This window comes from Phasianus colchicus, chromosome 5 (assembly GCF_987193195.1).
Source record: "Phasianus colchicus chromosome 5, bPhaCol1.hap1.1, whole genome shotgun sequence".
Taxonomy (NCBI): domain Eukaryota; kingdom Metazoa; phylum Chordata; class Aves; order Galliformes; family Phasianidae; genus Phasianus; species Phasianus colchicus.
In genome coordinates, this window is record NC_143440.1 from 16831247 (window position 1) to 16846400 (window position 15154).

The 15154-nt window shown below is 48.7% G+C and overlaps 1 protein-coding gene across 5 annotated transcripts in view; it reads left to right on the plus strand.

Moving 5' to 3' along the window:
• Positions 1 to 15154, plus strand: part of SLC25A22 (solute carrier family 25 member 22) — a 38893-nt gene that overhangs the window by 10326 nt on the left and 13413 nt on the right. For 4 of the 5 annotated variants that reach the window (XM_031608942.2, XM_090140657.1, XM_090140656.1 and 1 more), the window contains exons 2-4: positions 2684 to 2799; positions 6089 to 6214; positions 11483 to 11538. In XM_031608942.2, the coding sequence (XP_031464802.1) occupies positions 2780 to 2799; positions 6089 to 6214; positions 11483 to 11538 (202 nt within the window). In that variant the 5' untranslated portion in view covers positions 2684 to 2779. The remainder of the gene's footprint in view (positions 1 to 2683; positions 2800 to 6088; positions 6215 to 11482; positions 11539 to 15154) is intronic. The other variant, XM_031608943.2, reaches the window with a different exon arrangement.

A 15154-nucleotide genomic window follows, 5' to 3' on the forward strand; every position in this document is an offset into this window, starting at 1 on the left:
GTTTGGGATAAAACAGTGAGCCTAACACGCTGCCCCACTTCCTCACTTTGCTGCAGCATATAGCACACTGGGGCTGCAGGCATCCCTCCTTGCCTGAGGTTGTCCTGGGATTCCTATAATTACAATATAATTATGTGGTGTTCTCCAGAGTAAGCACTTTTCCCTTGGGTGATAAGGTGAAGGGAAGCAAAGGTTTAAAGTCCAGCCCTGTGCAGCAGGTCTGAGGCGTTCAGTTGGCCATCCTGGAGGAAACCTTATAGGAAAGCTCACAGGTGAGTGTGGGGTACGTAGCAAGGAAAGGGAGGAGAATGGTATCATTTTTCCAGGGCCAGAAGCTGTGAGGATCAGATGCATCCCAAGCTAGGTTTGTTGAGGGCTACCCCTAACTTGGCTGTTCCATCACTCTCTGGAGCTGGTTTTTGGAAGCTGGGTGAGGGGAGGAGCTGGATGGAGGGAGGCTCCAGGGCTGCCTACATGGGGCAGTGTGGGCTGTGGTGCTTCTCTGCCGAGCACAGAGGTGCTTCCTTGTGCTGCAGTGTGCATGTCACTCTAAAACTAATTTGCTCGATCATTTTAATAAATGCAGAAGGGATGTCCTGGTGTGCGAGTAATGGGGCATTAATCCATGCCTAGCTGTGTTAACAGCACTCTAGGAAGGAATTAACGCCACATAATTCATCACCTGTGCAGCTCTCACTCTCTTAATTATGGTATGTGCAATTTAGGAACCCCCTTCCACTTGAAGGCTCTCTCATGGCTCTGTCCCTGCTGCCACCAGTTTCCCCTGTTACTTGTGCTTTGGAGGTTCCCAGTCCTGGCTGTGCTATTGTCCTCACAGCCATTGAGCTCAGCTGAGACCTTCCAAGATGAGAGCAACCCTGGGGTGCTGCTGGCTTCCCCTGCCCTGCTGTAAGGGCAGTGGTGGGTATAAGCCCTGCTCTCTGACCCTGGAGCCACACACTTGCTTGGCTGGAGGAACTTTGCTTCACTGCTATGGTTTGTGTTATTTGGCTCCAAAGAACATTGCGTTCCTGGAGTGATAAAGCTTAGACCTCCACTGCTAATATATACAAGTATAATGTTGTTTTGGATTTCTTTTAAAAATATCCTATAAGATTTTGAGCATTCTCTTTCCAGCTTCTAACTGCAGCAGTTGTTTTCCTGCTGTGGAAGGAACTGGGCTCTGCCTCTCCCTGCAGTCTTCAATGGGGCACCAGGGGGCTTCATCCCACACCCTCTTTTAAAGGCCTCAGGGAATTCTGGAGTGCTCAGGTAGATTTTGCAGTTGAGTTTGTTTTGCAAATGGTCATTTGCTGGAGCTCTGTTTAAACAAACAGAGCTCAAACAAGCTTTCCACCTCAGTGCTTTAAAATCCCATAATGCATTAAAATCCCCTGGCTGTGAGCACTGGGGCCTCTGCTGTGCCAGGTGCTGTACAAACAGTTATCAAGTGCTAGATGATCACATCTGCTGGTTGAGTAGCTTTTGTTAGGGCAGAGGATGCAGTAGAGGCTTGTGGCTATACAGCCTGTGTGGGTCTCGGTTCACCAGGGATCGTGGTACCTCTGCCCTGTTCTGAAACCAGGAGGGTTGCTTTTAACCCAGCAGGAGCACTGCTGGAGGGATGGACAGCAAAGGCTTTGCAGTCACTGTGCAGACAGAGGGCTGACGCCAAGAGGTTGCACAGAAGGAAGGGATTAGAGAGCAGGTAAGAAGCTCAGTCGGTCTCACAGGGCTGTGTATTAGCAGGCTTGCTGTCTGCTCTTGGGGTGCCCTTTGCAACATGGACTCCTGGGGGGCAGTGCAGCACACAGGAAGTGTGCCTGAGCTTGAAATGGGGTGTCAGGAGCATGCAGTGTGTGTGTGTTTTGTCAGAGCTGCTGCTTCAAGGAACACAAACATCCTGTTGAGGCTGTAGATGTTATCATGAGAGCTTTCCTGGTACAGAGCTTGTCCGTGCTGGGATAACAGGCTGTCAGCAGTAGCTGGCCTCTCTACTTTGTTTTTATATTTTGGTCTTGTTCTGGATAAATTGATAGGGAAATAAATTAAACTAAGCCAAAACAGGCTACTCTTTTGGATGTGAGTTGTGTTGAGAGTGAAATTCTATGAAGCTTAGAAATCCTATTTGCAATCAAGGGGCAAATTTCCATTCCTGATGGAAAGGAAAAGGAAATTTCCTCTGCTTTGGTCTCACCGCCCAAGTAGCAACTAGAAGGGGAGAGGGAGAAGAGTGGCTGAGCGATGCTGAGATGCCTCACGAAAGCGTGGCATCGTGCAGTGACATTTGTTTGTCTTGGAGTGCAGACCTGTAGGGGACTGGATCTGGATATGCTGATGGTTTGGAAGGGCAGTGTTGGGTACCGCTGTCCTGGGTGCCTGGCAGAGCTCGTGCATTGGCATCCAGAACAGCGGTACCCAAGGTTGCTCACGTGCTACTGGAGCATGACAGCTCTGGCAGCTCTTCCTTCCATTTGTGCATCTATATTTGTATATACACAGACATATATTTATAAGGCTCCCTCGGGAGCTCAGTCAGCAGCTCAGTCTCCTCTATCAAAGGAGACCGGGTGCTCTCTTAAGTCATTTCTTTCTCTGCCTGTTTCACCCTGCAGCCTGCCCAGCAAGAGTGTAAGTGCCCAGTTCTCAACTTTATCTCCTTGGTGTCTCTCTCCTTTCCCAGGAAGAAGCTAAACTGGAAAAGGAGTGACTGAAGAAGTAGTTGAGGAACTGTCTGAAGGAACAAATCCAGTTCTTAACAAGATCAAGTTGGAATTAAATGGCTGATAAACAGATCAGGTAACTTTTAAAAAAGATAAATTTAGTTGTGCTTTGAATTTTTCTCTTAAGTCTTTCCAACTCAATCCCTTCTGCGATATGGCAGGTTGGAAACAATCACCTGAGCTTCTCTTCTGGCCATAAACAGCTTTGATTCTTTTGCTGCTCCTTTCTTACCTATTTTATTTGGTCTTTTCTTGTTTTGTGTCTTTGTCATGTTGTTGCAGCCTCTGCTTTGTTAATTTTTCTCATTTCTATCTGTCCTCTGGTGTTGACCCTACGTGAGTCCATTGCTTTTTGCTTCCTCTTTCAAAGGTCACCTTGACCTGCTGACTTCAGTTTGATAGCTTTAAGGGAACAAAGCTGGCTTCTTGGCCAACCAGGAGTCTATTGCTTGTAACTACAAAGTCCATGCAAACTTGTGCCCTTCTTCTATAGCTCTTCAATGCTTGAGTGATTACAGGAACACAAAGTGCCAACAATAATTGGTAACTCTGAAGTGCACAGTGGGAACTGAAGAGCATTGGCCCTGGCATATGCAGAGGCTAATTTGAGTCCTCTCTGGAAATGACTTGGGATGTGTTTTCTCAGAAGACACCACTGTCCTCTTAGCTTCCTAAGATCTATGCCAAATGGATCTGTCCAGTACTACATCTAGGTTTGACTTTTTACTGTTTGTAATGTTGTCTGAGGTGAATGACTCCTACGTGCCATTTATTTGTGTGGCCCTTCTCTGACACCTGCCTTTCCAGATTGCCAGTTCAAGACAGGAGGTAAGCAATTAGCCTGGATCAGTGGGTGAATGAAACATGGACCAGGATTTGGCAATGTCTGAATGCTACAGAGGGAGGGCTTCCTCTTCTTAGCATGTGCCACGATCACAATATCTTCCTGCCCTCCTTCCTTCTGCAAGTGAAAGAGTTCTGAGCTGCACTGATAACAAGACAGCATTGCAGAGTGTCTATGTGCCCAGATTGGCCTGTCATCAGTTACCTAATTTGGAGAGCACTTGGCATTCTTCCCTTACATTAATGAAAGGCATGCGGAGATTCACCTTTGTGAAGCCTGGCGGGTGTGTGTCCCTGATAGTCTTAGCAGAGTGTAGGGAGCAGATGTCTGTGGCCCCTTGAAACCTGGCATTCAAGGAAGGGAAATGATTCCCTGAGACCTCCTCCAGCCCTTTCTAAGTCCTCTTGGCATTGTGAACAGGAGCTGCTAAAAGGACTGGAGAAGAGCATTAGTAAAACTGGAATGTCTTTCTACCCATTTTAGTGTAAAACTAAGCAAGTGGCTTTATTTGTATGGCAGTCTGTATTGGCCCCATTTCACTAAGCACTGTACTGTGGGCTGTGAGAGGCAGGCACTGTGCAGAATAGGAGAGAGCATGGTGTGTTCTCATCCTGTGAGAGCAGAAAGTACCAAGCTAGGACGTGGGGTGGCTTAGTCATGAAGGAAAAGCTTTTGCTTCAGGTGCAGTGCCCAGCTCCATCTGTTCCTTGGTTTCAGGAACCTCCCTATGCCCCGATTCCTTCACCATATCTTGCTTAAATCATTCTTCCCATCTCTGGAACCATGAAAATGCAGTGGTCACTAGCCTAGCAAGGAGATCTGTTGAAGCTTGAAGGATACACTGTACACCGTTTCCCTTGCGACACAGGTCTGTCGACCCTTAGCAAAATAGACTAAAATCCACAGCAGCAGTCTGCTGCAAGGTGAGATCAAGGGCATTGCATTTCTGAAATTGTACACATGTAACTTTATCTGAATGTTTCACCAGATACCATTGCACTGTCTGTACTAGTTTCTTTCTGCAGTGCTCAGGGGTCCCTGAATACCTGGCTTCAGATGCAGTGAGAATGTTCAGCAGGGATTTCTCACCTGCAGATAAGGCGAGATGTCCTCTGCAGCCCACACTGCCCCAAGTTTTTGGCTTGCCCAGACTCATCAGGCTGGTTCCCTGGGGTCTATGCTGAAATCAGTGATTCATGGGCAAGATGCTTGCCACGTGCCTGTGCCTCACTCCCACCTGATGTAAACCCTGAGGTGATTTCACTGTTGGAACAGCTTGTGAGAGGCAAGTGTCTGCCTGCCCTGGGTGTCTCAGAGACACTTAGAGAAGTGGTGACAGAGCTGAGGCTGCACAACGCATGGCTGGCATTTGCAGCCTGCCAGCAGTGACTTCAGAACTGAACGTGGGGAGGCTGGTATGGTCCAGTCTTATAGATTCAGGAACCTCCATCTTGGCACACATGTATTGCTCTGCCCTCAACACAGTGTAACAGTGGGTTAGGTGAGGAGTACACCATGAAGCTTATTTACTGTCTGAAATTTCCCTGTGTCCTGAGATGTGAGTTTGCAGGCAATGCTATTCCCTTCTCTGACTGTGATACTAGGATCCCTGAGGCAGCAGAGTCTCGAGGTCTTGCAGTCTGGCCCAGCTGTATGCTCATGCATGGCTGCTGTCTGCCATCACTTTAATATCTAACACATCCTGTGTTCAGGGAACCATGTCCCATGCTTTATTGGAGAGAGCTGACTCCAACAGGCTTCCTTTGTCTCAGTGTGTAGTGGTTTATTGAGCATGTAAGTACTGGGCATTTTGAGTAATTGAATTTGCTGGGAACTCGTGTTTAGCTGCTCTGGTGTTCAATCAGTGCTGCTTCCAGGTTCCAGGAATTCCCTCTGGGAACAGAAGGGTGAGTGGAAAAAACCCCACAATTTTGAAGCACGCTCAGCCAACAGGTTTTGGTGTTACTGAGAAGTACGAGCTCGTGTCTCTGTGCTGCATGTTGCTCTGCCAGCCCACCGAGCCACGTGGCTGCCAGTGTTCTGCTGGGCTCACGTGTCTTTTCCCCCAGCAGTGAGTGGATCTGGGAATGGCTGTGGATCTGTAGCTGGCCGCGCTTTTGCCACGCTCTATCCCACGTAACAGGAGCAGGTGACATGCCACGAACCTCTCATTAGATGTGTATCTGATTACAGCACTGGGAACCACTTGCCAGCAAACCTGCTGCCTTGAATGCCAGCCGGACAGACTTTGGTCAGGGCCACACAGACTGCTTGATGCTAAGCAGGTCCTTGCCAGCAGTGGTTTGTCCTGGTGCTGTGTGCTGCCTTTCCCTCCTACCCCATATGTACAGCAAGGCTGAGCTATGCCTTGTGGCAGAGCTCTCTGCATGCTTGGGGTGGGACAGCCTTATCACACAGTGACATGCTAATTGCCTGGTTGCACTTATGAGCACATTCTTTCCTCTTTCCCTTCCCTGGAGTTATCCCAGAACTAAGACATCTGCTTCTTGTCTCCTTACAGTTTACCTGCCAAGCTGATCAATGGAGGGATAGCTGGGCTGATTGGGGTCACCTGTGTATTTCCCATTGACTTGGCAAAAACTCGCCTGCAGAACCAGCAGAATGGCCAGCGGATGTACACCAGCATGTGAGTACTGTGTGCACGGGCAGCTTGCCACTGGGCTTTCAGCAGGGCATCCTTCTACGTTGTTACTTCTTTCAGGTGAGCTCAGCATTTCTAGGAACCGGATTGTCCCCAAGAAAGCCAGGGGACAATTTCAAAGCAAGCTGTGCTAAAACAAGCAAAGTGTCTGTTCTGGCTGCTGAGCCCAGCAGGTGAGATCTGCTGAGGGCGCATCTGTTTATGTCCCTTTCTTGGGAGCAGTGTGTTCTCTGCTCATCAGCACTGGTCAAAAGGGCAGACAGGGCTCAGCAAAGAAAGCTTGGTTTGTTTCTCTGCTAGGCCACAACCAAGTGCTTGGGGAAATCTCTGGCTCTTCCATTTCCCTCACTGTCATACTGGAGGTAACAACCTCTTCCTTTGCTGCGTGCTTTAAGAAGGGCACAATCACCTATTCCTGCTCTTGAACGCTGTAGTGCAGTCCTTCTGAAACATCACAGGTTGACACATACGGTAGTTTCCTATCAGTCCTTTGTCCAAAAAATTGTGCTGCAAGCTTTAGGAAAGGAAGGCACATGTGTATCCAGCCCATCTGTGCTTTGCGTGTCTGCTGTGGGAACATGAGCTGTACTTAGCATGAAATACTTTCTCTTATGGTACAGAGACAAGCCTTAGTTTTTAAAAATTTTTCTGTATTGTTGAGGGGCAAAAGAGGGCTGGGACTGAAAGCAGTGTGTGTGTCCTGTCCTCCTGCTGCTTTGTTAAGAAGTTGTGCTGCCTGCTTCTTGCTCTTCCACACTGGTTATTCTCCCCATCCCTGCCCAGGTGAATTTGGAGCAGAGGGGGAATAGGAAGGAAGCGCTCTGTGTTGAGTGTTTCAGTCTCTGGGCCTCCGTGCTCTAGCTGCTGATGTGTAATTATGCGTGAACTTGGTTGTAGGCAACAAGCACCAGTCTGGTGCTCCCTGTGACAGTTACAGCGCTCTCTGCTCCTTGTGCTGTCAGGATGCAGCCTCATGACTCGCCTTGACTCTCGTTCCTTCTGTGTTCCGCACCCTGAGTTGCTGGCTGGTAGCAGGCAGCAGCAACTGAAGAGCCTCAGCCCATGGCATTGAGCAGAATCAGAATCATAGAATCACAGAATCATAGGGGTTAGAAGGGACCTCCAGAGATCATTGAGTCCAACCCCCCTGGCAAAGCAGGCTCCCTACACCAGGTCACACAGGTAGGTGTCCAGGCAGGTCTTGAATATCTCCAGAGAAGGAGACTCCACAACCCCCCTGGGCAGCCTGTTCCAGTGCTCCATCACCCTCACTGTAAAGAAGTTCTTGTGCACATTTGTGTGGAACTTCCTATGCTGCAGTTTCTGGCCGTTTCCCCTTGTCCTGTCTCCACACACTGCTGAAAAGAGTCTGGCCTCGCCGCTCTGCCCCCCACACCTTAGATATTTATAGATCTGGATCGGGTCCCATCTCAGTCTTCTCTTCTCAAGGCTAAACAGACCCAGCTCACTCAGCCTTTCTTCATAGGGGAGATGCTCCAGGCCCTTCACCATCTTTGTGGCTCTCCGCTGGACTCTTTCCAAGAGGTCCCTGTCTTTTTTGTACTGGGGAGCCCAGAACTGGACACAGTACTTTAGATGAAGCCTTACCAGGGCAGAGTAGAGGGGGAGGATCACCTCCCTCGACCTGCTGGCCACGCTCTTTTTAATGCACCCCAGAATGCCATTGGCCCTCTTGGCCACAAGGGCACACTGCTGGCTCGTGGCCAACCTGTCGTCCACCAGGACACCCAGGTCCCTCTCTGCAGAGCCCCTCTCCAGCAGGTCATCCCCCAGCCTGTACCGGTGCATGCAATTATTCCTCCCCAGATGCAAGACCTACACTTGCTTTTGTTAAACCTCATCTGGCTTCTTTCTGACCAGCTCTCCAGCCTGTCCAGGTCTTGCTGAATAGCAGCACAGCCTTCAGGCATGTCAGCCAATCCTCCCAACTTCGTATCATCAGCATACTTGCTGAGGGTGGCCACTATCCCCTCATCAAGGTCATTGATGAAGATGTTGAACGAGACCAGACCCAGCACCGACCCCTGAGGAACACTGCTGCTTACAGGTCTCCAACCGGACTCTGCACCGCCAATGACAACCCTCTGTGCTCTGCCAGTCAGCCAGTTCTCAACCCACCTCACTGTCCACTCATCCATCCTACACTTCCTCAGCTTTGTTATAAGGATGTCATGGGAGACAGTATCAAATGCCTTGCTGAAATCAAGGTGCATCCTCTGCTCTCCCCCCATCAACCCAGCCAGTGACAACATTGTGGAAGGCTACCAGGTTGGTCAAGCATGACCTTCCCCTGGTGAACCCGTGCTGACTGCTCCTGATAACCTCCTTTTTTTCCAGTTGTCTGGAGATGACATCCAGCACAAGCTGCTCCATCACCTTTCCAGGGACAGAGGTGAGGCTGACTGGCCTGTAATTACCTGGATCTTCCTTCTTGCCCTTTTTGAAGACCAGAGTGACACTGGCTATCCTCTAAGCCATTTATTTATGAGGAGGGTTTTTTGATCCTTCCCTGCCACTGAAGGGATAGAAGAGAAAACCACCTGCACGTCCGCTCCATTGAGAACACTTCCCAGTTTCTTGAGGTCATTTTTGATAGCCCTCAGGCTTCTCTTGGCAGCATCATCACTGCCAACCTGAACTACCAATAACGGATAGTAATCAGATGGGCGAATAAGACCAGGAAGCTTTGTAGAGATATCCCTGACCCGTGCCCTAGGGAGGCAGCACACTTCCCTATGGGTGGGGTCAGGCTGACATTGAGCCCTCAGTTCCTTTTAGAAGGAAGTCATCTATGACTATCACCCTTCTTTCTTTACTGGAGGAGGCAGTCTCCAAGCGTGGAGCTAACCGCCTCTCCTTAGAAAAGCTTGCAGGTTGTCCCTCCACCTCATTCTCAGCCACCTTACCCTCCAGTTTCAGGGATTCAAACTTATTACATAGAGGCACCTGAGGAACTGAGGTAGGTCAGGATGGGCACCGCCTGCGTTGCTGAAGTGGGACCTGCTGCCATTCCTCCTCTCTTCTCAAGTTGGCTTGCTTGGGCCAAGCAAGGGAGCAGGGAGAGCAGGATGGAGGATTTGTAGGCACCAACCCTGGGAGCACGTGGCAGCATGCCTTAGCTCTGGAGGGGCTCAGGAGGAGAGAGACTTTTAATCCCAAGCAGCCAACTGCAGATCTGTTCTGTAACCATGGTCAGCTGGGGGATGAAACACTGTTAAGGAATACAGTGAATTTACCTCGTGTATCTGAGCTGACTCCTTTCAAGACAAAGCCTGAATGTGAATGAGTAATGTAGAAGACATTGCTCTGACATGTGGAGAGTGAGCTTGAACCAGTGGGGATAAGAGTCTTTTGGGGGCCCAGAGGCCAGCAGGGACAAGGAATTAACAGGGATAACACATCCTGATAACATCAGGCTGTCCAGTGTACTGCCTTGACAAGCAAATGAATGGCACTGAGAGGATGCTGTTCCCAAGCATGTAGCGTGTCCTCAGCAGTACCCTTAAGATAGGTGGGTATTGGGAGGGCTTATCTATGCTCCCCAGCTGTAGGGGCTTGTTTTTCAGGAAATACTGCATGCCCTTTGATACCAGATCTCAGAGGTGTTTGCTGAGCCCCCAGGAAGCCAAAGAATTCATTTGAAACTTCAGCTTTTTTATTTTAAGGCAGCATGTGTTGCTTCTGCTCTGCTCAAGAAACCTTTAGCATCATGGGAGTGTAGGATGGTTTGATTGGAAAAATTATATAAATCTTCCCTTGAGAGAGCCAAAGATGCTTTGGAACAGGCCTGGAGTATGGGAAGAGCTGGGCTTTTGACTGTGTGCCCCATGCGCTGTTCTGTATAATTTTAGCTGTGGCTCCTGGCACTCTTTTTCAGAGCAGAGGAAGTAAGGCAGGCATGGCCTTGGCTTAATTGCTCTTTGCAGTAGCTCGTGGGGTGGGGAGAGAGATGCAGGGCTCACAGTGATGCAGCAGGGCTGTATGAGCGTGGTGTGGAGGCAGCTCTTTCCACTCCCCTCTTCTGTGGCTTCTTCAGAGCAGCGCTGCTGACTCGGGGAAGGTGCCTTGTCTCCAGCATCACACTGGAAGAGCTTGATGAGGATATGGAAGAAAGACAGTGGCCAAAGAGGTTGGAGGAGTCATGGCACAGGGGCATAGTAAAACAGAGAGGCTCACTGCCTTGGCTTGGCCGCACTGCAGGTGGGCTCTTTGCAAATGTATTACCCTAAGAACCACCTTGGCCAAAGAAGGCAAAAAGACCTCAAGGGAAGCCTGCATTTCTTTCTCTCCCAGCTCAGCACTACTGCAGAGCAGACATGAAGCTTTCTCTTTATGTTGCCCAGTCTCTCAGAAACAAATCCCCTTTTTCAGCTACATTTCCCTTATAACTGCTTTAAAGAGCCTTTTGCTCCTTAATGATGTACACATGCATGCACACTTCTCCCTTCCAGTACAGCCACAGCGGACATCTAGCCCTTCCCAGAGACTTCAGAGCAACCTTCAGCCAGCAACTGAGCTTTGTGCTGTCGAGGCTTCCTGGACTGTGTGTGCTTGTGTTCAAAAGGCTCCAAGCAATTCCGGCACTCTGCAGAGCTTTTAGATCTAAAGGAAATGCAGTGAAAACAAAGGAGGTGACAGCTTTCTGTCAGGAGCTGACCTCGGTGGCACTCGATGCTCCCTCCCCAGGCTTGAGCCCGAGTGCTGCTGCTGCTGCTGCTAGGGGAGGCAGAGTGTTAAAAGTCAGCACTGGGAGCTGAGTGGGAGGCCACAGATGACTGAGCGCTCAGGTCACCTCGTGTTTGTGTGCCTTGTGTCAGATTTCATGGAGTAAGTCGAGTGTTGGGCGGGTTAGACCCCCCTCCTTGCTTCCTTTTCCAGAGCTGGATTTAAAAGCATGTGCACGGGGAGCTGATTGTTGGAGCATCGCATGCGCATTTTCCACTGGGGACCCTGGATAAACAGCCCTCACAGTGACATTTTTCCCTTTTGTGTTTCTAGAAAGCAGACAGCATGTGCGGGGCGAGTCGGGGGTTTCAAAGCCCCTGTGAATTAGGGGCTGAAGTCGGACTCAGCCGGAACAATGGCGCATTCAGTGGCTGACGTTGTTCCCCTCCCGGCTCGGGGTTTTGCTGACATTGTGAATGAAAACCACTCCAAGAGATTAGTTTTGTTTCCTCTGCTCCCACCCACCTTTGAGCTGTTGTGGTTTATCTCTCTCTGTTTTGTTCGCAGGTCTGACTGCCTCATTAAAACTATTCGTTCAGAAGGCTACTTTGGCATGTACAGAGGTAAGAAGGGCTGAGGCAGCTCCCCTAGCTCTGTATGGCTTTGCTCTGCAAGCACTGGTGTGTGTGTGTGGGAGGAGAAGCCTGTATTCTCTGGCTTGTAATGCAATACCTTAGCAATACCCACAGATGTTGACAGCTGCAGCTGCGTGTGAAAGTAAACTGCTCCATGCCAGGTGTCTGCTCAGCAATCTACCATCTGGGACTTGAGTCCTCCCCACGGCTATTCTGGTGTTAAGCCATTCACCAGAGGTCACCTTTACTTGCAGTTTTACATGGAGCTGCTGTCCCAGGACTGTAGGTGTGCACTTCCCACCTTGGGCACCATGACTTTCATCAGAGGGGTAGTTGCAAAGGTCTCAAAGTGTCTTCCTTTGTTGCTACTAATTGAATTTATATCAGAGCCTGTGCCAGTGTGATCAGGCCTGTTTGGAGCTGTAAAAAAAAAAAATAGGATGGTTCATGATGGAGCTCCAGCTGTTCTGACACTGTGTGCTAACCTGCTAGAAATCTCCTGGCTCTGTGGTTTAGGCTGTCCGTTGTAGCAGTGAGTTCTTCTGTTGATATTTTTTCTAGTTTTAATGCAGAATTCTTGAAAGTTTTTAAACATTTCGGAGAGAGAATTGCAGGCCAAATTCTGATTTCAATCATAGTAAAGGAAAACATGGAATTACAGCCTTGGCTGTCAGCACAGTCCAGCTGGCATAGTTGATGCTGAGCTCTAGTTCATGTTATATACTGGTAATCAATTGCCTGAATGTGCAGTTTTTATCTCTGAGATAAATAGCGTGTTCAGATAGCATTCTTTGTGATGCTCATTCATTGATAAAGCCTCATTAAAGGACAGCATTGTTTAAATGAGTCCTTGCTTCTTTCTCAAGCAGGAGTCTGGAGATGCTGGCTCCTTGCTGTTGGCGGAGGCAGCAGCTCCTGCCAATCCCTCCATAGTTCCTAAGGAAGCACAGTCTCTTTGGCCATCCATTGTTGGAACAACAGCTGGCTGCCAAGGCGGTGTCTCTTGCCAAACTTGCTGGTGGGCGTTTTGGGGGAGTGAGGTGGATGCTGGGGATGGATTGGCTGCTTTATTTCAGCTCTTCTGGGAGCAGGCAACAGGGCAAATAACCGTGAGGAATCCTGGCGAGCTCCATGCTCAGTGCTAGCAGCAACGTGTTCCCCTTGCCTTTTTCCAGAAGCTGCTCCTGTATTCCTAGCCAGGAATGATGCATGCCTTAACTTTGGCCATAAATACCCATTGGCAGGCAGCTTCCTGGGGAGCAGAGGGAAGTTGTTCCTGGGAACTCACACAGGAGATTGGAAAGGACAAGGATATGCATCTCCAGGCCACATTTCATTCCCAAGCAGAAATCTCAAAGAAGACAGAGGGTTTTAGGTAGTTCTTTCTTTTCCCACCTGTTGTGTAGGAGCAGTGATGAGTCCAGATGAGTTGGTCTGTTTCCCACTAACCTCATTACCTCCATTTGAGAGCTGATAATGGCTTGAACTTTCCCCTCCAATTTCTGAATGAGGAGCTGGGTTTGGATAAAGGTTGTGTGAACAGCTGCAACCCCTCCCTGAAATTCATAGATGTGTCAGTATGGCCAGGGTGCTAAAATGAGTCTTCCAAGTACAGCGGTCCTTTTCTCTGTACCTCAATTGTGGGAGCTGACATTAGAAGCCCTTTCCTCCTCAGTGAGAGATGAGACAGTAAAATACATCCAAGACTTGTAAAAAGCGTAAGTGCTTTTCTGGGAAGAAGGTAAAAAATATGGCTCTGAGTTGCAGCCAGTGGGAGATGGAAATCAGATGGTATGGCGGATTCTTGCCCCTTCCATCTGTCCCAGCTCCCCAGCAGAGGTTGTTCTATGACTCACAAGCACTTATTTTCAGATGTTAAGCTGAAATTAGGGGGATTGTTTGTTAAGAGGCTAGAGCGGCAGCTGCTGTGTCCCATGGTGGTCACAAGCACATCAATCAACCCTGCAGGGCACTTGTGCTCTGTCAGAGGACAGGAAAGGTCTGCTTGGGCCCAGCCTTCCCCACTGTGTGACTTCCAGCCTTTCTCATGTGTGAACCAAAGCTCACTGGTGCAGACAGAAGAGAGGCTTGAGCCTGCAGGCTACTTTTCTGCAAGTCATCTTGTCAGATCTTATGGGCAGCACGTGACAAGCTCCCAGCTCCATATGGGTAGCCCACAGTGAAAATTCTGGTGCATGTGACAATGTTTATTTCAAATTCTTCCCTGAAACTTACAGGTGTTCTTGGCCTTGTTTGGCTGAGAAATAAGAGGATTTTCTCAAGTTCTTTCTCTGTAATATCTAGGTAGCAGCAGTGCCTCAAGGCTGAGTGGTGTCGAGTCTCCCTGCCTGTGCTAAGGGATGTCTGTGTGCTGCCTTCAGATGTGATGTCAAGCAAATGAATTCATAATTCATAGTGCCCTGGGCTTCTGGACTGTCTGGACACCAATGGAAGGAGACTCTGGGCAGAAGCCCTTTCCAGTCCCTGGTAGAAGCCATCCAGAAGTCACCTACAGATCCCAGCACGTGTCCTGGAAAGTCCCACTGCTATTTGTAGAGCAGACATTTAACCTAGCTGGCAGGAGCCATGGGCCTGGACCAGGCTGGAGAAATGCCCTTTGCTGTTGATGACGTTTGGAGTTCAGCTGCACCTTGTTTGATGTATATTCTTAGCACAGTGTTACAGTAGTGTGTCAGCCTTCCCTGGCCTCTGTTAATAATATCTCCCACGTCACCCCCCATTCACACGCTGCCTGCCAAAATTACCCCACACTGCCAGGGCCGTGCCAAGTTTTCTGGACTTCAGTGTATCCTATTAATGTTTGGGATAGTTATGTTTATGTTGCCCTGGTTCTATCTATTCACTGCCCAGCTTCCTCAACTTTGGTTTGTTTCTGATGTCTTTGGTGAGGAGCTGCCTCTGTTTTCTGGCATGAGAAAACACCAACAAAGATATGCCTTTCTTCCCTTTCTGTAAATCATCTTGGTTGCTTAGGGTTCATAAGCTGCACTGGGGTCAGAAGTAGAGTGACTCAGTCCTCTGTTCTGTAGGCTGTTGTTGGTATATAAGAGCTTCTATGAAAAATGTGTTTAATAACAAAACCTAGGGCTCAGTGAGAAAAGGCACTTAACAATTTCAGCTGGCAAACAACTAACTGTTTCTGCCTCTAACAACTTGATTTCAATCTTTGTGGTTCTTTCCTACTTTTCCAAATACATTTTTTTTTTAAATTTAATGATTACAATTTATTTTGCATTCTAGTTGCCTGCCATTGCTTCAGATACACGCAGCATTGCCTATAGGCCACAATTAGCTTTAATTAGGGAAATACAGTCGTTGGCATAGCTGGAATTGAAGAGCTGCAAGGTTTTTGTAACAAGGTAGAAAACACCATGGAAAGCATCCAGCCAGCAGCTGAAGTATCTCATTTCTCCTCCTCTAGTGATGTGAAGCTGTTATGGATTATTGAGGACAGGGATTATCCATTCTCTGCTAAGCAGCTTTGCTGAAAATATCGAAGATGTAGGAAAAAAAACAGACTGGTTAACTTTCCCCTATCTTTTGCATGTTTTATTTCCCTCTGTTTTATTTGCAGATGGGGGAG